The sequence below is a fragment of the Helianthus annuus genome, chromosome 12 (genome assembly GCF_002127325.2).
Source record: "Helianthus annuus cultivar XRQ/B chromosome 12, HanXRQr2.0-SUNRISE, whole genome shotgun sequence".
NCBI lineage: Eukaryota > Viridiplantae > Streptophyta > Magnoliopsida > Asterales > Asteraceae > Helianthus > Helianthus annuus.
Genome location: NC_035444.2, coordinates 160464887 through 160489533, shown reverse-complemented (window position 1 = coordinate 160489533; position 24647 = coordinate 160464887). Strand labels below are relative to the sequence as shown.

The window sequence follows — 24647 nt, the reverse complement described above, 5'->3', positions numbered from 1 at the left end:
AGGGAACAACTATCTTAGAAAAGTCTTGGATAAAACGCCTATAGTATCCAGCTAATCCTAGAAAACTTCAGACTTCTGTAGCTGACTTTGGGACTTTCCAACTTGTGATAGCTTCTATCTTGGAAGGATCTACGTGAATGCCTTCATGATTAACCATGTGTCCTAAAAATTGTACTTCTTGTAACCAAAATTCACACTTAGTGTAACACCCCAAAACTCGAATTACCTAGTTGTTAATATGTTATCACATTAAAAGAAAAAGATGTGGTAACTAGATTATTAAACCTAGTTAAATGCTTTGATAAAAGGAATAAGGATATAAATTTGGGTTAAGTATGAACAAGGGAGAAACATGAGGGGTTGAAAATGGGCAAAGAGAAAGGCAAAATATAAAACAAAATTAAAAATCACACAACCCATTTCTGGGCGTGTGTGTGTGTACGAGCAGAGGAGAAGAAAAGAGGGGGAGCCCTTCTCAAACCCTAAGCAACGAATTGGAAGGATTCTGGCCGAAATCGAACCTGCATGAACCTTAATAGTGATAATCTAAGCAAGATGTAACCAAGGTATGTCTCGATTCTCAGTTTTGGAGAACAACCGTGAAGTGGGTTTTGATGAATGTATGAATTCGATCAAAAATTGGCATGAATACTTGCTAATGTTATCATGTTTAAATCGAATCATGGCTGAATTTTAGTAATCTTAGGGATTTAGAAGGAAACCATGTTTATGAGTATGAGAAAGACTATGATGAACATGTGTTTAGTGATGATTTTGATTATGTTGATGCATGTGTTATGTATTAGGTTTTGATAGTAATATGATGTAGGTGACAGTATGATTTTGTTTGAATGTAATGGTTCATGAGATGAATTTGGGAAGAACATGCTTAAACCACTTGTACACTATGCTTGGAAAGTAGATCGCACACCAAGTGTTTGATGAAATGCCTAGTATAGGTTAGTATGTGTTATCACTTGTATGGAATGTTAATTAAATAGTAATGAAGGTGATTATGTATTATAAGTAAGAAAAGTGCTTAGTTATGATGTTGTGTACAAAATGACATGCTACGTGTATCGAGTAACAAAGCTGATTAGAATTAAAATTTGTTGCGCAACAATTTTGCAAAAATCATATAAAATCATAGGAAGGACCCGTGAGGTCGAGCCTTATATGCTCAAAAGCTATTTAAACATATTACGTTTTGTGTTTGAACATGTTTGTTGAATTCGGATGTTAAACAGGCCAAAACAGTGCCCAAAGTCGGCAATACTGTTTTGACAGCAAGCTGTTTGGAAGCATTTCAGCTTCTGTGCTGATTTTGTAAAAATCATATAAAATCATAGGAACGTCCGATTGTTACGATCTTTATATGCTTAGAAAGGTCTCTGAGTGTAGATCATTTCATATTTGAACATGAAGAAATGAATCAGAAGATAAATGGGTTAAAATGTGTCGTGAACAGCTGCTGCGCAGAAAGTTGCTGCACATTTTTAGTATAAATATTAAGTAAAAGTAGTTGTATTGTTATGCACACTTGTATGAATCATGAACTACTGATTTTAATAAATTATTAGTAAGTTATTTGATTGTTTTAAGTGTCTAAAACACTTACCAACTAGTTTATGCATATGATTGCACCAACGGGTCGAAACGGGTTGTTGATAGAAAATAGTAGAATGGATGTGTAAAAACCAAGGTGTTAAGAAATGGTATGAAATGTTTAACGTATGAAACAAGTTACCTAACTTAGAAAATGTTATCATTCTAAGTATGGAATTTTGAAAGAATAATGAACATGATGTAAATACATAATTATGCATGCTAGAAGCTCATGTATGACTTTTGTGATGATGGAATGATAAATTGTTAGATTGATTAGCATTGTAGTATTATGATACATGTTGAACTCGTTAAGCGATTGACACGTGAATAGAAGTGTGATTAGTGATGCGTATGATTACATATACTAACTATTGAATGGATGTAATGGAATGAGATAATAGGAACGTGTCAAGGAGAGCTCAAGCATAGGAGGATAACGGGTCAAGATAAGGCAAGGTGACATATACACTTATTGGAGTACTCAAGGTAAGTGATTTCCGTAGTCACTTCTTAGTTTGTTTAAGTAATACAATGCTTTATTTAATTAGACATGATGTTTGATGTCAATTATGTGTTGAAGTCTTTCATTGTACATAATGGGAATAAAGTTGATTAAAACGCCCTTAATGGGTATGTTGGGCGAACAATCTTAAAAGTAGACTATAAGGAAGCTATTCGATTAGTGTAATGGTTATGGTCTAGTGTGAAAATGTGGAGTATGGTTTTGTATGTCATAAACCACTTAATGCGTAAATACCCACAACGGGTCAAAATAAGCTTTTGAGCGATAATGCGCTAAGAGTAGGCAAGACATCCAAGAATTCAATCCTTTATGATAAATAATGTTGATATTAAAAGGCTTATGAGGAGTCGAGGTTAAATAGTCAGATTATTTCTAATAAATGCAAGAACGGGTCAAAACTTGTAAAAAGGTAGTGAGTCGATAGTGCGTAAGATAAGAATTTTCTTAATCCGGGTATGGGTTTTCAAGTTTATATGATAGATTGTGAATTTACAAGCATGTAGGAAGAAACGGGAGGTTAAACGGACAATCGGGTTAAAAGTTATGCGAGTTTTCGTGTGTTCGAACGATAAAAACAACACAGCATGAAAACCAGCATTTGAGAGGCCGTCGCCGACGCCTCATGCAAAACCAGTTTTCTCCAACGCTCTAATTTGCTGTCTACGGACCCTCACCCGACGGACAAAACTAGAGGGCGTCGCCGACGGTCCGATGAGGCGTCGGCGACGGTGCCTCTGTTCCTGATTCTTGTTTTCGCCGTTTCGCGCTCCCGGGTGATCTTGTTTTCGACCCATTGCTTCGTAAAGTTCCAAAGGGCTTCGTAAACTTTGTCAGACTTAAGAAAGCACCAACCTTATTAAATAGGTAACTAAGAACTCAAGTTCATGTGAGGGTGTGGATCTATAGACAATTAAATTATGTGGTCGAATGTGTTAGAGCGTGTTATACGGGTGAGAAGATAAAACTCGTTCATAAGGATGCTTATAGATAAATTATTGCGCGTAATTAAAGTACAATAATTGAAGGTGGTTGGGTGAGTATGACTCGAATGCTCGTATGGAGGCATATGATTGTAGAGTGTAAGAGTTAGTTACCAATGTTTATGTGAAGATGTAAGTTTTCAATACGTTGGGGAATAAGCGTTGCTAACTGTTTTGCTTTCGAGAATGGTCTTAGAAATGCAGGTATGTAAGTGATGTATTCACGAAGGTTGGAGTCCTGGTGTACGGAACGAATTCGAAGAACGTGCTATTGGGGTTCCATTCATTGATAGAAGGCTATGTGATCATTAGTTACTGTGGAATTGTTTAAAGTGTATAGTGTTACCATTTCACTAACATGTTGGTTATATATGGTGAACGCAGGTTAGTCAGATCATTATTATTACCATGGGAGATAAGTGGACAACGATCGAGTTGAAGACCATGGATTGTACGGGGAAGTGGCGATATAGATGTAATTATATGTTAATGTAGTTTTTGGTCTATAACGAAGGATGTATTTAAGTTAAAGAAAGATTGATTTAAATGATTTAAGGCACATTAGAACAACTATAAAGGAAGAAATTTTATAGTTCATTTTCCGCTGCGTCGTTTTAGTCAAAACGTGATTAAGGGTCTAACACTTAGAAAATTTAGCGTAAAGCTTTTCTTTTATTAACAGGGTTAAGAGTGCATGCAGGTGTTCACAGTGTTCATCCTGGCTTTTGGAATAAATAAGTATATCATCGATGAAGACAACTATAAATTTATCCAAGTACGGCTTACAGATCCTATTCATCATATCCATGAATGCTGTAGGAGCGTTCGTTAATCCAAATGGCATGACAGTAAACTCGTAGTGACCATACCTAGTCCTGAAAGCAGTTTTAGGTATGTCACTACAAAAAAAAGCCATTCAGTGGCATACTATAAGTGTTACAAAACGCCCAAAAAGTGCCATTAAAGACCTCTGTTAGAATGTGCGGCACACAAAAAAAGCGCCACTAGAAATGGTGTCACTAAAGCCTTTTAGTGGCACTTTTTAATATGCCACTACAAACGTTTAGCCTTTTTGTGATACTTTTTTATCTGCCACTAGAAACTTTTAAGCTTTTAGTAGCACATAAATTCTCCCACCAAAATCACATCAAATTAAATGCAATTACAATCGTTTATCATATTAACCTTATTTAACTAAATTATTATTTATTCATAATAAAAATAAATAGAATTAAGAAATATAGAAATCATAACATCGATTCAATTAAAAGTTAAATCGTCTTCCAAAAATTCAAACATTTACAAATCTAACTCTAATTCTTAAACATATGAAACATAAAACTAACAAATACTTGAATAAAAACTCAAAACTTCATTGCCTTCGTGACCCTCTTGTGCAATCGCCATACATAATGATCCCCATGTTTATTCTTTCTTAGAAATTACATTCCCACATCATAGTTGTTCCTGCACTTACTGGCCCCACAACAACCAACTCATTGTGTTCAACCTGAAAATTCACAGTTAATGTAAAATCGATTAGCTCTCATAACTACAATTATCAAAGATGTAAAGGCAATTAATAAAAGGCAACCTCACTTCTTTTGACCTTAGTTCAAGATATTCAACCAAGATGGTGGTTTTTTCAATACCTCTAATCAGTATTTAGAGCATGTAGTTAGAAGTTAAAACTTAGAATGTCAAAAGGTAATATAATAGTGCTAAGTGTGTGTTTTAATGATAACCCATACCGTGTCTCTTCCACCACATAGTAAAAACATAGTGCACTACCTGTTGCATACCTGCAAAAAAAATCGCTTAAAAGTCCAGACTTATATACGTTTATTCGGTTTGATTTAATCTGGTATCAGTAAAACCAAAAACCAAATTCATGCAACTAAAACTACAAATTTACCACTAATTCAAGAAAAGGAACCAAGTTATAAAAATGATGTAATCTATATAATTACATACTGTGTAAAATTTTAAGTTTCACTTACATTTTAGTAGAAGGTTTGTCACCATCTGAATTAAACCTCTGCCATGCATATGATTTTTGATAAGTATCCAAAGCCCAAACAACGGACAATACTTTCTTTCCTACAAGAGAGTGATATTATTAATAGTGATAGAAACCCGAAAATTTAATAGAATAGTGAAAATGAATAAGCAATGATTCCAAATAGCAAAATCAACTTAGGGGATGGTTGGCCTGGCTTTTTTAATAAAGCTTATAGCTTTTTTAGCTTTTTTTTTACAAAATAAAACAAATCACAAACCTCAATATACATAAAATCAAACAATGTTTTATCTGAGTTGGTTTCCAAAGCCCTTTGTCGATTCATCTTCTCCATGGTCGACATTTCACTCCTCCACGAGAATCTAGCGTTCCTAGGCTCCACCATCAATTGAAAGCCTTAGTTTCTTACACTCGGCCCAAACTGAAAATGTATCAGATTCATCATGTTCATACATTAGAACAAGTGAACAACAAACAGAGCAACACATAAACATAGCAAGTTTCAGTATTATAACATAGCAAGTACAAAAAAGCATTAAGTTACATGGACAATGAAACAAAGAAATAAAATGGAAATGGGTTGCCAACGCTTTAGTGGGGATTGGATGGTGCTATTGAATATCTCATAAAACCTTAGAGCTCAAAATCAAAAATGTTTTTATGCTGATGCTTAAAGTCAACTAAAAAGTCAGCTGCTCATCATGTGTTGGAGTCACTTAACATTTGATACCCATCCATTTAATGAAAGAAGACTTCCTATAATTTTGTCTGGCTTTACCTATTTACCAGTAGTGAAAGACAAAGCCCAAATAATGTTCATATTCATTAAAAAATTATAAAATATATAAATTTAGAGCCACCTGTGAGTTACAGATTTAACAGACTGTTGAGTTGTTGTAGCCTTCTTATAGAAAATTCTCGATTTAATAAACTGTGAAAATGCACAGCCACCTGTGAGTTACAAATTAGTAACCGTATAAGCAAAACAAATTAAAAGACATTGTTGATTATGACATGCAACATTATAATAGGTTGGAAATGTATAAAAAAATATAATACAAGCCAATTGTAGAAACATTATTAACTTGAGTCTTTCTTACTAGGAACTACAAACTACAACCGGGAACATAAAATTTGTTGTTTGTGTAATATATGCTAATGTAAGATGAATAAAACTAAAAATTCTACTTTAACACCATAGTTGGTCATTAGTTGCATTAACTAGCTTTTCTGATAGCATGAAGCTTGCTTTCTGAGTAAGCCAGATTTAACTTAAATTTACATATATATTATCTCATGTCATCCACACAAACGAACACCAGAGAGTAGTAGCATGGATGGTATATAAAATTCATTTTGAACATATGACATTTGTTTCGGTTATATCAACTAAATTCACAAAATGAGGCAACAAATAGCATAACTTGAACATATATACAAGCCTTTTTCTCCTCTTCAACTCTTCCCTACATAAAAATAGTGATTTCATACAACCAAAAATTTGACCAAGTACCTGTCATGGTGAAGTGTGAAACTATCAAATAAATACCCCCTAAAATGATTATTAGAATGAAATATTAATCAACTTTAAAGAATTACTTGAAATAGATTCTATTAAAAGTTTGCAATAAATCCCAAATGAAATCGGTATTTGAGCACTAACAAACACATTAGCATCAGTGGTCTTCAGCATATGCACCCAAATCAAGATATTATCAAACAACTACTAGAGAAAGCTATTTTTTATCAAATAACAATAATCCCAATGATATAAGTGATTTTACTCTAACATTTAATCAAACAACTAATGTGGGTAGTAACCTACAACGTAAATATCACAATATTGCAAACCATAAATAAAAAATCCATGAATTCGCAACCAAAAAAGAATAACTATGTAAAAAAGAGATTTTTTACTCATATTAACATGAATATCAGTTGTTTGCTCGTAATTGGTTAAACACAATTAAATAGGAGATGGTTTCTTACGATTCAATGTACGAATTGAAGATAACAGAGCTCGAATTTCACTGGGCCAACTAGTTGTCAATGAATTCCCTTTTCAGTTCGGTGTCTACGACATCTAAGGCAGCGTCACCACCGCGTCTCCTCCACCAAAATGTTCAGAGGAGGACACAAATGCCCTTTTTTAACCAAAAATCATTCGAATATCCTTCTTTGTGTTGCCAAAAACCTTGACAAGCCTTCACATACTGTAATTTCTACCATAGTCGTTGCTCAACTCAACCGTAAACTAACCCTAGCAGTAAAAGTTGACGCCCTAAGAATTGCGGAAGCCACCATTGTTACAATAGACAAGATATGGAATGGGGAGGGGGCAGGGGTAACGGGCACGGTTAGGTTTAGGGTTTGGATTCTAGAATCAGATTAGGTAAGGAAAATAAATTTTTAAAGGATTGAATTGAGGAAGCGGGTATTGGAGGGAAATTAAAACTTTTGAGAGGGAAATCAAAAGTTTTGTTGATTTTAGCTTTTAAGTTAAAAATGTATTCTATAAAAAAACTATGATAAAAATCGTGAAAAGTACTATATTTTCTAAAATGTACTACTTACTAAATCTTTTACATATTATATTCTAAAAAGTATACATAAATGCATGCTCATATCTTTATTTTTTTCAAACTTATATATATGCTTGTTACGGTTTATGAAAATGATCTTACGTTTATTTGGAGAATGAATTTGGGGATCAGAAATTTGGTGTAAATAATTTTTTTTTGGGGATTGTTTTAATAAAACGATTTAGGAAATGCTTGAGAGAGATGCTTGAAATTTTCAGTGGCATATGTAAAGTGCCACTGAAAATCTAAATTATACCCTTATACAATTAACAACTTGAGTTATGTTTCATTTATTTAAAAGTCACACCCATTAGTTCATTTTACTCACACCCTTTCATTTTATACATAAAAAAGCAAATTGGGATGTGTCTCTTCATATATATATACACATAAATACTAACTTGAGACACAACCATAAAATTACCCAACACACCTTTTGAAAATTAACTATATTATTCAATACATATAAAAAAAAGTCCATTCTCACAAGTAACTAAATAATCTAAATTTTGGGTTCTGTTACCATTGCGCTGGATTTCAAATTCTTTAACTTCTAAAATCCATTTCATCTCCTTCAATTCCCATCAACAAATTCATCCAGTAACTTTAGGATATCCATTTTATATTTTTATGGTAATACTTTAAATTATATGGTCATACCCTTTCGTTTAGAAATCACGTTGGTTAGAAAATTATATTATGTATAATATTATTAAACTCATGGCATGTAATCGTATATGCAAAAAAAAATTATTTCATGTTATCATAACATAATACTGAGAAACTTTATGTCTCATACATGTTAATATCATAGGCAACATCAATTTATGTCATCTACCGTTAATTAAACCTAACAAACATCTTCTGTGATGTAAATAACAATATGTTTCATGTTATAATAACATTAATAGCAACTTCTGGATTATAATCTTACAGTAACATGATAACAAACCCAGAAAACATATTATGTAATGAGAATAACATAGAAGTACCATATGATTGAATCGCATGAACATAATTTAAAGTATGACTATTGATGGCGATTGTAACCAGTCGATTTGTTTTGATTTACAGTTACAGATTGAGGAGATAAGAAAAAAACATTTGCGGAATTTAAAGAAATTGGCGAATCGGTGTTCGGTGGAAGACTGGAAAGCGGTGCTTAAATAACCCGGGATGTGGCGTTTGGTTAGATTATTTAGTTTGATGTGGAATTTAGTTAGATTATGTAATGTTATGTTTGGGTATGATAATATTTAATGTCTTAAAATTCTAATATGTGGAACTAGTGAACCCTCATACGAATCGACGGTCAAAAGTGTGGCTAGAAATGACTTTAGATCATAAATCATGTCGTTTAACTAATGCGTCGTATGGATTAAATCCAATACAGAAAGCGGCGCTTATTTACTAAACATATGCTTTAACTTAAAACCATATCCCTTTTTTATATGAATTGTGATACTCTTTACAAAAAAAAAGTGATGACCCTTCAATGTAACCGTCATGCAAACAATTGCATCGATTTATACATGTTGTTTCTTCATATACACCCACCCAAACCGTTATACCCTTTGTAAAAAAGTCATGACCCAACATATTCATATACATCCATCTGAATCGTTATACCCTTTTGAAAAAGCAACCGAGCCATGTGTAAAAAAGCAAACGACAAATTTTGATCGTTGACGAACCACTAGGGTATCATCATGCCACCAGTGGAACCACTCGATCATATCCGACCTCCACTAGACTATAATGCGTATACACCAATTCAGTAGAAAACCCATAAATTTAAATTTGGATCATCAAGTTTGTAATATATATTTGTTAAAATGTATAAATTTGAGTTACTTTGTAGAAAAGAAAATTCTATTGAGAAGTTATAATAAAGATCCCGCCGCAACGCGCGGGTTGGCGTTAACTCGTTATTAACACAAAAGCTAAATGCCACTAAAAGTGTGTGCTAAGTAATTATAGCATACGCAAAGTGCCATTAAAAACCTAAATTGGTGGCATAAAACGTAAATGACACTAAAAGTGTGTGCCACTAAATGGCATTTTTTTGTAGTTCTTCCTGTACCTTCAATTGATGGTATCCAACCGCAAATCTATCTTAGAGAAATACCTAGCTCCCTGAAGTTGATCAAAAAGATCATCAATCCTAGGTAACTGGTATCGATTCTTAATGGTAACCTTATTCATTTCTCTATAATCGATACACATTCGCATCGAACCATCCTTCTTTTTCACGAACAACACTGGTGCTCCCCAAGGGGATGAACTGGGTTGTATGAATCCTTTTCCTAACAATTCATCTAACTGCTTTTTCAGTTCTAACATTTCTGCTGGTGCTAAGCGATAAGGTGCCTTAGCTATTGGAGCAGTTCCAGGTATTAGATGAATTCTAAACTCTACTTCCCTATCTGGTGGTAATCCAGGGAGATCTTTTGGGAATACATCAAGGTACTCTGATACTACCGGAATTTCCTGAAGTTCTTTGCTTTTAGTGTTAATGATTACTGAAATCATATACACCATGCCTTGCTTTCGTCCATAATTAGCGACTTTCATTACCGAAATGAACTTCATTGTCTTGCGTGATTTATCTCCTGTAATCAGAATTATTTCTCCTGTTGGCGTACGGATTTCTAACGAATTCTGATCACATAGGATTAGAGCATGGTTAGCTACTAACCAATCCATTCCTAACACAACATCGAACCCTACTAAATTTATAGGTAGAAGGTTTGCCGAGAACTTATGGCCTGAGAGTTCTATTTTTCCTTCTTGAAGTACCTTATCTATACTGATAGAGTTTCTGTCTGCCGTTTCTACCGTATAAACTTGACTAAGTTTGGTTAAGGGTTGCTTAAGAGCTTGGCAGAATGAAGTATTTATAAAACTTTGTTTTGCACCAGAGTCAAATAATACTTTCGCATAAATGTAATGAACAAGAAACATACCAGCTATCACGTCCGGTATCAGATCTGTTTCTTGCATTGTCAGCTAAAAAGCTCTTGCATTCTTCTTATTAGTTCCATCGATCGCTTTTGCTTTGTTGTCGGCTGTCTTGACCAATTTAGGGCAATTCGGCTTAGAATGCCATGCCTCTCCGCAATTGTAGCAGACTGTGGATTTCTTCCTGCATTCCTCCTCTCGGTGCCCCGGGATTTTGCAGAAATTACAGTATGCCTTACATTTTCCAAAATGATTTCTTTTACAGTTACTGCAAAATGGCGGGGTGGAAGACTGTCCGACTCCCTTTTTCTTGGAGTTATTACTATTACCCAAACGGAAACCTTGGGTAATTTTCTGAGCCAATTCATTTTTCCTATTTTCCTCCCTCGTATGAACCAATCCGTCGGTCAAGGTATTGGCCAATTCGACAGCATCGTCGATTATCCTAGGTCTCGCAGCCTTGACTATGTCGCGGATCTCGCTAATCAATCCCCAAATGTAGCGAGAAATGAGTACAGGTTCTGGCGAAGCCAGAGTCGGTACTATTCATGCATACTCGAAGAATTTCAAAGTATATTTACGGTAATTAACATCCACCATCCGGTGGTTCAGGAACTGGTTTGTCATTTGTTCCTTTTCGTAGGAAGGACAAAATTTCCTTTCTACTAGTTCCTTAAACTCCTCCCAACTCATGGCATATGCCACGTCACTTCCTTTGGCTTGTAACACCGTGTTCCACCATTTTAATGCCTCTTCTTTGAAAAGGTGGGATGCATACATTACCCTGTCTTCTTCTGCGCACTTACTTATTTTGATCACAGCTTCCGTCTTTTCTAACCAACATAGTGCAGTAGTTGCTCTTTCTTTCCCTGCGAATTCGATTGGCTTACAGGTGAGGAATTCTTTATAAGCGCAACCAGTCGTTATCACTTTCCTCTTCTTAGGGAATGGGGCTTGAATTACGTTATTATTATTGCCTCCATTTATGTTATAACTGAAATTATCGTCGCGGGTGCGTTTGCTATGGTTGGTTTTGGAAGGTTCAACGGGATTCTTAATGGCTGCGACGATTGCCGGGATAGCATTTGCTATACCCTGAGTAACTATATTTTCTATATCTTCTCTATTGAGAAAATGTTCCTGATTATTTGGTTCCGATTGATTAACTTCATTTGTCGATTGGTTTACTGCGTTATCCATCTGAATTATAACATACGGGTTAATATCACAAAGATAGATAGCAAACAAACACAACATTGTAGACACATATTAAGTCAGCACATATAACCAAAGTCGTCGACATTGCGACATTTCTATTTTTATATATATATTTATGCATCCGTACAAGCCTTGTATTTATAGATGTTTGATTTATATTATTATACGTTATTTTATTATTACTACTATTATACAAAAACTTCTACACTAGGGTTAACGGTCTTCAGAAGTGAAATTCCCTTTCGTCGTACTTCCAGGAGATGTTCTCACCCACAACTCGGATCTGATTCCCTGCATCCACCAATTCTTCGCCGTAGCGGCGTAGTTCAGCAACATTTTCTGGGTTCATGGGTGGAAAAGTAGCGGGGGCAGGTTCAAACTGTCACACCCCTTTCTGCGGTGGAAGCACGAGGTGTGATCATGAAAGGTTCTCATTGCATACGAAAGGTAAACATACTACATGCTCATAAAAATGACTTCAAATACCAAACATTTCATAATTTGAAAACATAAGTTTAGCGTTTACATCGCGAGATAGCATAAAACATTGTCTAAAAAGTTTACAACTTTATTTAAACATAAACATAGACGACATCCACAAGCATGAGTAAGGCCGCGCGCACATCCACTTCTAGTTACCTGAAATACATGTGAGTTTTGGAAAAAAAAAACGTCAACACAATGTTGGTGTGAATTCATGCAGTTCTAGAATTAAACGTTTGTATACTTGTATGAAAAACATGGTATGTATTTTGTGTAAATCAAGTATTCATGTATAAATCAAGTATTCATGTATGTATCAAGTTGTTAATGGGTTGCAAGGCCATTAACATGTGACACGACATAGCAAGCAACCAAACCTTAGGCATTTTTCTAGTTGGCATATTCTGAGACACAAAAGCACTGCTTGGTACTCGTTCTCACCAAGAGTGTGGTTGCCCTACACCCGTTAGATCTAACCTTTTGTTCTGCGGTCTAGGTATATTGTTGACTAATGGTGCTTATGGTACCCTATTCGTGACACGATTTCTCGTATCATGTATCATTTCTCGTATCATCATACCATTTATAAACATTGTAACATGTATTTCACCCCCGAAGTAAAAAACTGAAAACAGTTAAAAGAAAAGGGGGAGCATGAACTCACAACTTTGCGTTCCTTGCGTCGTAAACTTCACCGGATTTGTTTATAGTGCATCGTGACCTAAACGTGTTTTATTATCGTTAGTCACTAGACTTGTATCGTACAAGCACAAGTCACTATCTTTTGTATATGTATTGTTGTGTTAAAAATATTTTATATTTTTAACTATGTATCTTACTTATATTATTTTCTCGAAAATTAATATAAGTATTTTGTATTTTGCACCCGAGTTATGTATCTTGTATGTTGTATGTGTATTTTTGTGTTTTTACTTCTCAAGAGTATTTAGTGTATATTCAAGTCCTAATACACTAGCATGTATAATACATACTACATACACTTAGCACAAAGTTTGGTGATCAAATAATATATATATTTTTCTCAAAAATATACATACTTAATACCAATATTAGTCTTGAAGAAATCATCATTCCTTATCATAAAAATTAGGGAAACCTTGGTAAATTTTCTAGACACATTTTTAGAGGATAAGTTTCTCGAAACTTATATTTTTCTAAGTGTCAAAATTCTATAGAAATTTTGACAGAGTTTCCCCTAAAAATGGAGGTTTCCCATGTTTTCAAAATATGTGTTTATTTTCTTTTTAAAAAAAATCATCACCAATCAATTTCAACAACAATCATCAACAACATACACTAATTTCTCTATTTCATGAACTTGAAAATTTACAAAAATGTGTAGTAACTTACTAGTGTATTTAGTAAGTCTTGTTACCTCCCAAAATGTGATTAGTTCTTTAAAAACTTTATTTTTAAAAGAGTTTGAACATTTACAACTTCTAGTCATATTTTCTAAAAATATTTCTTTGTGAAATTTTCTTTTTACACAAGTGTTTCTACACTTGTTTACCCACTAAAAATGTGTTAAGTTTATGTAAGATCCAAATTTTAACAAAACTCAAACTTTTCACTTGGTTCTTTCGAAAAACCACTCATGGATCTTTAGATCTACAAGATTGTAACTTACTTTGATCTTTATTTTCCTAGAAAACACTTATTTGTTCAAGTTCATAGTTTATGTGTGGATGATTCCATCATCCTACATATCTCTAACTTTCACATATTGCTAGTTCATGTCTTTAAACATGATCTAGCAAGTCCATGTGATGAACCATATCATTTTTACTAGTAAACAATAAACAACAAACATAACAACATAAGTATAACATGATTTCTTCATTACTTTAACCATACTTCATCACCTTGTTAGTTTATGTTCAAGACTTGTTTATGTTCTTAGAGTTTCTTAATATTTCACCATTCTTTTTACTATTAACCAACAAGAATATGAATAGTATGAAGATCTAAGACACTTACTACTAGCACAAGGCTAGGGGAGTTCAAGAGTATAAATGTGGTGGATAAAAGAAAACGAGAGTGGTCTTTCAACTTCCGAACACACCAAGCTTCGTTAGTGACCTTCTTACACCTCAATGTATGTTTAGAATACTTGGAATTTAGCTAAAAAATTAAGATGATGGAGGGGTGTTGGAGCCGTAGGTAATGGAGGAGAAGAAGAAGGTGTAGTGTGGTTTAGGGTGATGATGTCAAGTATGCAAGATCCCTTGGTTTATATAGACTTTACTCCAACATTTCTTTATTCTATGGTTATTATGTCCAAGATCTTCATAACATATCAAATATAATAAAAAAATCAACAAGTGGAGTCCCTTTATAACCGGCCCTTAGATGGGGAGGGGGGGGGGTGCTTGGTTGGATGGTAATGGTTAGTTACTAATCTAGTTAGGAAATAAATGAAATAATTAGTGGTTTATGTGTGTTAATTAATATATAGTGTGTTAGGGTGTTTGGGGGCCCTAACTAGCTTAGAAAAATAAAAACAATGTGTTTGACAATATTTTTGTGTTCCGGGTAAAGTCCGGTTGTTCGGTTAATTACCGATTCGTTAAAGGGCTAAATTGCACCGTTAAGTGTCTTTTAAGTGCCCTTTTGTGATACTTTCAATTCCCGACACTTAGGGAAATATTCTGGATGATAAAATGTAAATTATGCATAATATTTATACGTTTAAAAGCTGATTATAGCTGAATTTAATAAAATCCTACACTTAAAGTGCGTTTCGGGTGCTTTTTAGTGCATATTTTTGCCTTCGGAAGGTCCATATGTTAACCCTTGTATGTACTCTTGGGTTTTAATGTATTCTTGTCATTGGACCTACACCTAGGCCCTAATTCTAATGTCTGACTGCTTTCTGCAGTTCTGTTGACACATTTTGTCTTACCGGTGAGTTTACTAGTATTTTTGATGCAACGCAGTTCATTAATGCATAAGGAAATTCTTGTAGTATAAAACGTGCATGAATTCACAAGTATAGTGTGTAATCAGACAAATGTTGACATTTAAGCACATAATTGCAGTCATTAAATAATAATTAAAGTGTACAGGAATTACTGGTTTTGTGCCAGTTGTCACACAAACTGTGGGTAATAAGGGTTAGGATTATTCATGATGTTTTGGAAGTGCCAGTCATTGGTCCACCACTCCTCAATTGGATTAGGCAGGGGTAGTGGGTTGACAATAGGTTCAGGGATGGTAGGTTCCAGGTTTACTGGAAGTTCGTTTTGAATGAGAATGTTCACAAGGTTTTCATCAGCTGGGCCAAAAAGGTCGCAGTTGGCCAGCTTCCTATCTAGTTCCTCCCAGGGTGGTAAAGTTGGAGCTTGGCCAGCACTTTCTCCTACTTCTTTCTCTTTTCCTTTTGACTCAACAGTTTTCTTCACTTTTTGAGCTGCAGGCTTCTTTTTTCTCCCCCTTTTCCAGTCTAAAAGTCTCCTTCTCTTTTTGGGTTTAGGTTTTTCCTGAGCTTGGAACACTATTGGCTCGTCGGTATCAGCCTGGTACCCGGTCTGGATCCCGGTAGTCTCCATTTCAGTGGAATGTATCGTGAAGTTTCGGAGAGCTTCCGATAATTCATTCAGACACAAAATTCCAAATTAAATTTTAATTATTGCAATTAAATTTCACAGAAGCACAAAATTTCTGATTAAAAGTTAAGTATTTTTCAAATACTTAATTTGCTTAAACCAGTGGCTCTGATACCACATTTTCTGTCACGGCCCCCGACCCATTTTGTTTGGTTCAGAAGCCGCGGGACAGAAACCTATGGTATTAGTATTTAAATGGGCAGCGGAACTTTCAACAGGACCGTTTAAACAGAAAACACTGCATTATTTTATTATTAATATCGGGACAAACCCCGTATTTTACCAGAAAGGAATTTCACTGGAAAATCCCCTGGTTACAGAAAACATGTTTATTTCTATTTACTGAGCCACTTTATTCAAGTTGGAGTGCTACGCGGCATTTTTCCTTTTTCACAGTAAATTACCTGAAACATGTTTTAAAAAGATTTTATCAGCGAAAAATACTGGCGAGTGCATTCAATTTACAAAAGACACATTGTTATAATCTACAGTATTAAGAGCGATTACAATTGTTTCTATCTTATAATTAGCTGATCCAGTTGTCACTCGACCGGATCTGTGACTGTGATCATATCACTATTGGGTTTGTTCACCCAAAAGTGACGTTATCACTATTTAGGTCCGTTCACCTAAAAATGACGCTAAATAAGTAATGTATACAAAACCCCACGTACTGTCAGTAATTTAAGATAACAAAGACTTAATCACTGTAAATATAATGAAAAACATTTAGGGTTTTGAAAAGCACTTTGATAAAAATAGAATGACTCACATTGCAGATTTAAACAGTCACAGGTTGCCTACTGGTTATGCTGGTAAACCTAGTAAAATATACAATGCAAACGAAACTAGGTTAGTAACTTAATTCAACATTTACAATAATTCACGAGATCGAAACCCTCACGACGAATGACAAAGTATAGCCCTAATGCAGGCAGCACTTAAACATTCATCGGATCGGTTTTAATCGATCAGACATTGTATCGTAGCAGTGATCAAGTTCATACCCTATTATCGTAGTAGAGGTTCGGGATTCGGATTGTATTTTTGAAAGAAACGGAGTTTTGAGCAACGTAACGAAGTGATTTTTACGTCGTAACATACAAACATGTCAAGTGCCAAGTCCCTGAGTTTTATACTGGATTTGGGTCTCCCCCGCGTGTCACGCCGACTACCCTAGCCACTGGCGCGTGTCGCGACGGCGACCCACCTAGGCTAGCGTAGCCTGGTGTCGGGTATAGCCTTGATGAGTCGTCATACTTCGAAATTACATGTTTTATAACCGTTTTAAGAGGATAAAATCAATTAGGGGACTCCCCCCCTTGAGTTTTAGGGGGGCTGTTGCTGGTTTCGTCCGTTTTTCAAATTTTGGGTTGCACCGTATCACTTGGGGTTCTCAATTAGGGTTTCTTAGTGCACCTTTTTGGAATAGGTAATAGAAAATTTTGCGAGGGTTGTTACACCACCCGCTACCGTCAACCACCATCACCCACCTTCGTCGCCAGCACCATCGCCGCCACCTGCCACCGCAGACCACCGCCAACCACGACCATCGCCGCCGCCGCCGCTAACAACCGTCACCCACTGACCACCACCACCCATTGCTGCCGCCACCGATCACCGCCACCACCCATCGCTGATTTAGTTCAGTCCTCTTTTCTTACCTACCAAACAATACAATGTAATGATTTATTCCTTTCCTGCATGGTTACCAAACAAGACTATGGAATGTAATGATCCATTTCATTCCTTTGTCCATGTCATTACCTCGTCCATTCCATTCCTTCATTTATTCCATTACGCCATACCAAACATACCCTTATAGTATGTATTCCATACTCCATGGACCTTGATTGTCCAATGTAGGGAGGACCCCTTTGTCGCACTGAACTGTGCGACGAATACATTGATTTTACTTGAGCTCCATGAGTTCCAATAAGGTTGGTATGATTTCCATGAATGTCAAATAGAGTGCGGTAAATGGGTTACACTACAGCTCCCGCCATACTACCCTTTTTGGGGTAAAACGGATGTCAAATGATAGGGTATATCGTAGCAACTACAATGGATAAGATAGGGTGTTATAGATACTTTACAAATTTAAGCACAAGAATCCTAAAGTGTTGAGAAAAAACTTTCCTGAGTGCTTAACCATCTTCACTTGTCTAGTTACCGGGTCCCAAATGACTCCTACTATATATAAAAGTGTTAGACACGAAGGTAAACAAAGACAGATTTCCTACTTTGTAGAGTGTTATAGTAACTATCCCGGTTAGTGTTCTACTAGATACAGATTTTGAACAACTTAAGAATTTCGAATGGATAGTGATCATTAGCTTGACCCGCAGAGCCCACCAGGATTTCCATGCACCACAAGTTGTTATTACGTGGGCACCCGTAATAATAAATTGTCTTGCATGGTCACTCTAGTGTTCTCTCGTTCAAAGCAAACGATCAGTCAGTGAGAGGACACTATTGTCTACATACCTTCAACATAGGAGGGACCTTCGTGATGGTCCACGTGCTAACACCCATTGTCATTGTTTGTGAAAGGGCACACGTTAGACGAAATAGAAATAGAGAGAATCTGCAACAACAATAACTGGAGGGGCACCTTCAAGATGAGTACTTCATCTTCCTTTTCTGGACAAGGGTGTCGTCAATCATGATCAGTGTGAGCCACAGAGACCTCGTCCCACAAATAGAGTTGTTGTCCAAGGTTACCACCTCCGCCTCGTCGTCACTGCCGTAGTCAGGCACCTTCGCATCCGAGGGGAAAAACAGCCATCTTCTATGGAATAAAGCTTAGGGTCTCATTTAGGACCCACGTCCGCCTTAAGCACCGCAATAGACACGAGATCGACATTCTCATCGTGCGAATAAGGAATAATAGTAGAATTCGAAGTCGAAGGTATTTCGTTCTTGGCCAAATAATCCATACAACATGTATATATTTCAATAAATAAAATCATTACTTATACATATATATATATATATGAGCATAGCAAATATAATCACTTTGGTTTTGCTTGAAATCCTTTTGATAAAACCGTTAATGAAGAAATCGCCTGGTAGAGAGAGAGCGAAGAAGATGATCTCGTCTGCTTTTTTGGGTTATGAAGAGAGAGAAATACTTTGATTAAGTATATGTAGAGGTAGTTTATGATGAAGCTATGAAGCTACAACTGGTAGGGCGATTATTATAGGTTTTAAAATTTTCACGGATGCATGATTAAAAGTATTTTCGTGGGGATCGATGATATTTGATAACAAAAGAATTATGAGTATGCCTTAAAGCAGTTATTTAAATCAGATATTTTGTTTTAATAATTTAAAAAATTCATTTATTTCCTAAAATCATGATCTCCTCATTCAATGGCCAGGATCTGTTCATTTTTGTTCACAAAATTAACATTGTTCACTTTTAAACTCCACCACAAACACACACACACACACATATATATATATATATATATATATATATATATATATATATATATATATTAAAGAGTTAACTAGGTTGGGGTTTTATGCTTTCATTTTGTAACAATGTTGGTTATTAAAACATACCCCACTTGCAAACCCTAGTCCTTACGTATTGTAATTTCGGATTTTAATTTATAAAAGAGTCGAACAATGAGTTTCTGATCAAGTTCCTTACATATTGAAATTTAGGATACCAATTTATAAAAGAGTCGATGAGTGATTTTCTGATCTATGGTGTGTTATTTGTTAGTTTAATTGTGGTGTAACGAGGGATGGGAGGTTGTCATCGAATATAGGTAAGTAGTGTTGAGGAAAGTGATTGTGGTGGAGACATGAGGAACATATCCATATTTTGTTCGGCGATGGAAAGGGGCTTAAGTATCGATTTGACATTAAGAACCTATTGTGTGGCTTTTATCGTAAGACTCGTAATTCTGGCTTTATATGGTTTTCATAATTCAAAAGTACCTTTTTTTGTCCCTTTTTATGGGTTCAATGCAAGATACTTCTCATTTGGAACTTATAGGAATTTAATACACTAAAAACGGAATTTACAGGAAAAAAATATATTTGACTACGTGAAGAGAGTGACAACGTCTCTACGATAACCTCGAACAATAAGTATCCTGGGCACACTTTCCACCAACAAATCCATATACTCCATGTACAGATACGACGGGTGCTTCTCCGGTGGCGGCGGAAGGCTCACAAGCACCACTGCCGCCATTCCAGACTGCTTCATAATCGTAGAGTTCAGCTTCAGAGTCGTATACAAAAACTTATCCACTTGTTGCTCATCCACACCAACACTTCCCTGCATCTCTGCTAGGTAAGTCTTGATCCGCCCCTGCGCCGCCGTGAGCGCCTCCACATTTTCATCCTCCCTTCCACCCCGATGATCCCACGACTTGATGGATATAACAATCACCTCCGCTTGCATTCGAAGATCATAAAGAAACTTCTTAACATCTGTCTTGAGTTCTTCTGCATCAGAATCCTCTTCAGCAGCACAAAACACCCTGATCTTGCAACTCTCAAATATTTGTTTGGTCAACAAAAGCTGAGATAAAAGCAACATCAAACCACCGTCTCTCACAATCCAATACAAATCGATGGTCCCGTATTGCCGTTGATATTCGTTGGGCCATTCATCCAAGCCCTTCACTATAACCACTGCTTTGTTAGCAACTATACAATCATTGATAATAGACACAAAAGTAGCCGGGATGTCCTTGAGATTCTCCTGCCGCCATATTTCGGGATACCGGATGACCACTATGTTAGGCTTTAAGTTACCCAGGCCCATGGTCTGAACGATTCCCCGGAAGCCTTCTGACATGGTAGGGGCGACTATGATCTCCGCCACACTCTCGCAGCGTCTGTAGTCAGTGTAGGCGGCGAGCTGCTTGCAGGCATTTTTGGCATCTTCTGCACACTCTTGATAGTTTCCGTCTAGGATAGACACAAATATTGACATTCCCCTCCCTTTTTTCTTCATGCAGTTTGCGAAATCAGCAAGCTTTGGATGGCAAGGCACATTTTCCGGCAGCTTTCCCCATGGCCGGCAGAATACCAACGGTATAGGGTACCAGTTCTTTGGGTGAACATTGTTTGCTGCACATTTACAATATCGATCACTCAATTTTCATCTAAAACATTAAATTAACATTATACTTACTCACCTCCTAAAGATCGAAGACTACGAAGAGCCAGCTGAAAATAAGCACTCTTAAACCCATCTCCCCAGTCACCTGCTTTTCCCTTAAGGCACACGTAATAGTATATCAAGCTAACAAGAGCAAGTGACACCACCGTGAATAACCAAGAAATCAAAAACATGATCACTGCAACCAAATCAAGAGTTATTCAAATACTAGCTGATATATATATATATATATATATATATATATATATATATATATATATATATATATATATAGATGAACTTGAATCATACCAATACAAAGACATGCTGCAAATAGAGAGGCGCTCCAGTGATGGAATTTCCAGCGAGGACGCCAGCTAGGCGCATCTAACAGGTCCAGAAGAAAGCAGGATAAGTTGACCCCCGCATAACACAGAAGATAAAACATTGTTATGGTCGGGGAAATAAGATCCAGATTCCCAATTATGACACACCCAATACATAGGATTGCTGTAAATAATGTAGCAATGTGTGGTTCACTGCCATCTGCCACCTTAAAGTAGTTAAGAAGAGGTAGGATGTTGTCATTGGCTATTGCTGCAAGCAGACGTGGGGCCCCGGTAAGGCTTTGCAGAGCCGCACCCAAGGTTGAAAGAATAATTCCCACGTATATTATGCTTGAAGATGGCCATGCAATGGTAGCTGTCAATAATCTGTACAACAAAACTTTCACTTCACTTTCAGTTAAATTTGTGTATTATTATATGCATAATGTTAGAACCACATAACAGAATTCACCTGTCTGTATACAGTTTCTCCCTGGTAGCAACTGATCCAAAAAGGAATACAGATATAATGTACATGAAAGTAGTTGTCAGTGTTGCAGCCAAAGTCCCAATAGGAATAGACCGTTGTGTGTTTTTTAATGAAGACGAACGATTAGAACCAGCCATAATTCCCGTTACAGCAGGAAAATAAAGTCCTACCAATGCACTGTGTATGTATAGAAACGATTAGAGTTAAAATACTATTAAATCAATTTGAAGAATTGAGTCATATCAACTTATGTTCACGTTTGACTTACTTGAAGTTCCAGTATCTATCTCCATCGGGATCAGGTATTCCAGCATCATTTGTCTTCTGATAATCAGAATTCCAGTTATCTCTAAATGATTTCAAACTCAACCCAGTGACCCCGTCAACTAAAATAATTGTGAAAAAAAAAACTAGTTGTTATGTTTGTCAAAGAAAGAAAATGAACTCTTCAATAAAACCGCACCTGGATTATCCCTTCTTGCCAAAAGTATCCCAATGAATATGCATAAGAGTGAAAATAAAACAGGTATAAGAAAGGCTGGTGCCACCTTATTAATAGTTTTTACACCACCAAAAACTACAAAAGCTAAAATTATTGTGACAACAATCCCATAAATTTGCAAGTCGTGCAAACTTGGACTAGTAATTGGTTCTCCGACTTCTGCACCATTTACTTCTGTAACAGTCTCTGTATTAATAATAAATTATTTTCAGCCTATATTGTTATTAGCTACAAGAAGAAGAAGAAGAAAAAGTTGTATATATCTATTGTAATATGTTAAGCTGCCAATTAATTACCTCTAAAGATCCCCGCTTTGGGAACAGCATTTAAAAATGTTTCAACTGCTCCCAACACATACCTAAAACAGTTACGAGTATAGATTTTAGTACAACAAAAATTATGATAGTTGCAACTAGAAACTCACAGTATATGCTCACATAGCACCAGCAACTGCATTCCCTAAAAAGAAACATAATCCTATGCTCACTCCAACTTCAGGCCCTAGGGCCCTACCGATAAGATAGTATGGGCCGCCACCCTAAAAGTTAAAATAGAAAGAGCATATAAACATCAAGAAATAAGGATTATCCCGTTTGGGCCATTATAGGGTATTTTATCCCCTAAAAAAACTTACACATAAGGCTACTAATAATAGAAAAAAATGTAAATTGAAAAGGAGACAAATCTACACCTTCATTGCACCATTAGTTGCAATTGCACTCAAGGATACAGCGGTTAAAAAAGTACACAACCCACACAAGGCTACTAATAAAAGGGAATCACTTATTCCTGCAATGCCAACAATCCTACAAAGTTCCAAATTCACAGTATAGTCAATCAATATTTGAATCATAAACATATTATTAGCTACAAAAAGATATACCAAGAAAAGCGGATGTAGTAGATAATTCCCAAAATGTTCTGCAAGCATGGGATAAAAACTCCCATCATTGTTCCTAATTTGACACTACCAATAACCTGCATTGAATGACAAGCACCATATGACATAATAGCTCATGAAATCATTGTAGGCTTGTTGTATAGCAGCAGCAGAACCATAGAAAACAATATAATTTGTAGTAGCTAGGTACCTTTGGGTGTTGTGAAGCATCTTCACCATCTTTTGGACTAGTAGGCACGGATGTTTGCTCTCCGGTCATGCTGATATTGGTATGGAGTTATTGTGAAAAAACCAATATACAAATTAACATTTACATATTCACACGCATTGAAGCATCAAACCACATATTTCATATAACAACAAATAGATGTCAACTTCTGTGAAGAAGTTCATGCAAACTTAAGCTGAGTTGATGTGGCAAAAAAGAAAATAAATAAATAAAAAGAGCGGTCGGTACCTTTTAAGACCAAGAATATTTACAAGAGAATCGAAGCCAAATAATTCCAGTTTAGATTCTCCACGTATTGACTCTTTTCTTCTAATTTTTACTTTCCTGGCACAGCAAATATAAATGATTTCAAGGTGACATATATGCTACTTTTGACGTATAAATCCCTTCATACAATCTTCTTCCTCATTTGATTATTCCAACTGTAACCATAAAAAGTAGTGGAAATAAATAAAACTAACTTGAAAGATTTGTTGGCCTTAGATGAAGAGGCGGGATCAATGGAAGACATTTCCAGGACGACGGGATCATTATCTTGGGTGTAAGTCTGGCCTGACGACGACGTTTCATCGTCGTCGTCATCGGAGCCTTGGATCACTTCATTTCTCATTTAATCAAGCAACAAATTTATGAAATGACGATGAATGATCCCAAAATTTGTTTTTCAAATACAAGTGAGGGAATCAAGGAAGGGAGAATTTTGTATTTTATGTTTGTTCAAATTTTAGATTTTATTGACGGTGCACATAATCAAAAAATTTAAAACCACTGATTTGTTTCCATTGTATTAATAACAGAACATCTACGTCACAAAGAATCGCCACTATATCTCACGTTATCTAAATATAGAAAAAAACACAAGTAACACATGAATAAATAAATTTCATTGTTTACTTTATTATGAATTGTAGTGTTCAAATAGTTATGCATTCTATATCTTAATTCATATAATTGTAGGAGAAATAAATTACTATTATTAATTAATTAATAATAATAAAATAACTTTGTTAGACCAATATGTAATGTATGTTTTTAAGTAATTAAAAAAATTCAAAGGTAAGAATTGA

At 35.7% G+C, this 24647-nt stretch overlaps 2 protein-coding genes and 1 long non-coding RNA gene across 6 annotated transcripts; 1 reads left to right on the top strand and 2 right to left on the bottom strand.

The window, feature by feature from the left end:
• Positions 1-417: 417 nt before the first annotated feature.
• On the top strand, positions 418-3708 carry LOC110896148. Its single transcript, XR_002567716.2, has 3 exons — positions 418-566; positions 2010-2094; positions 3496-3708. It is a non-coding gene; the product is annotated as an uncharacterized LOC110896148 (long non-coding RNA).
• Positions 3709-4347: 639 nt separating this feature from the next.
• On the bottom strand, positions 4348-7531 carry LOC110896147. 4 transcript variants are annotated; one of them, XM_022143595.2, is made up of 6 exons: positions 7121-7531; positions 5992-6082; positions 5391-5552; positions 5112-5211; positions 4903-4913; positions 4348-4621 (listed from the first exon to the last, which is right to left on the bottom strand). In XM_022143595.2, exons 3-6 carry the CDS (start codon positions 5514-5516, stop codon positions 4547-4549), a joined length of 312 nt encoding a protein of 103 aa, XP_021999287.1. In that variant the 5' UTR covers positions 5517-5552; positions 5992-6082; positions 7121-7531; the 3' UTR covers positions 4348-4546. The 4 variants fall into 4 exon arrangements, 3 of the variants coding, with proteins under 3 accessions (XP_021999287.1, XP_021999290.1, XP_021999288.1); XM_022143598.2 differs by having other exon boundaries at positions 4863-4913; positions 7121-7529; XM_022143596.2 differs by lacking the exon at positions 5992-6082.
• A 12530-nt stretch (positions 7532-20061) lies between these two features.
• Positions 20062-24190, bottom strand: LOC110896146 (cation-chloride cotransporter 1). Its single transcript, XM_022143594.2, has 13 exons — positions 24042-24190; positions 23809-23904; positions 23542-23611; positions 23334-23428; positions 23142-23256; positions 22888-22988; positions 22747-22808; positions 22412-22636; positions 22217-22334; positions 21931-22125; positions 21445-21845; positions 21170-21331; positions 20062-21101 (listed from the first exon to the last, which is right to left on the bottom strand). The coding sequence occupies exons 1-13, from the start codon at positions 24188-24190 to the stop codon at positions 20062-20064; spliced, it is 2829 nt and encodes a 942-aa protein (XP_021999286.1).
• Positions 24191-24647: the final 457 nt, after the last annotated feature.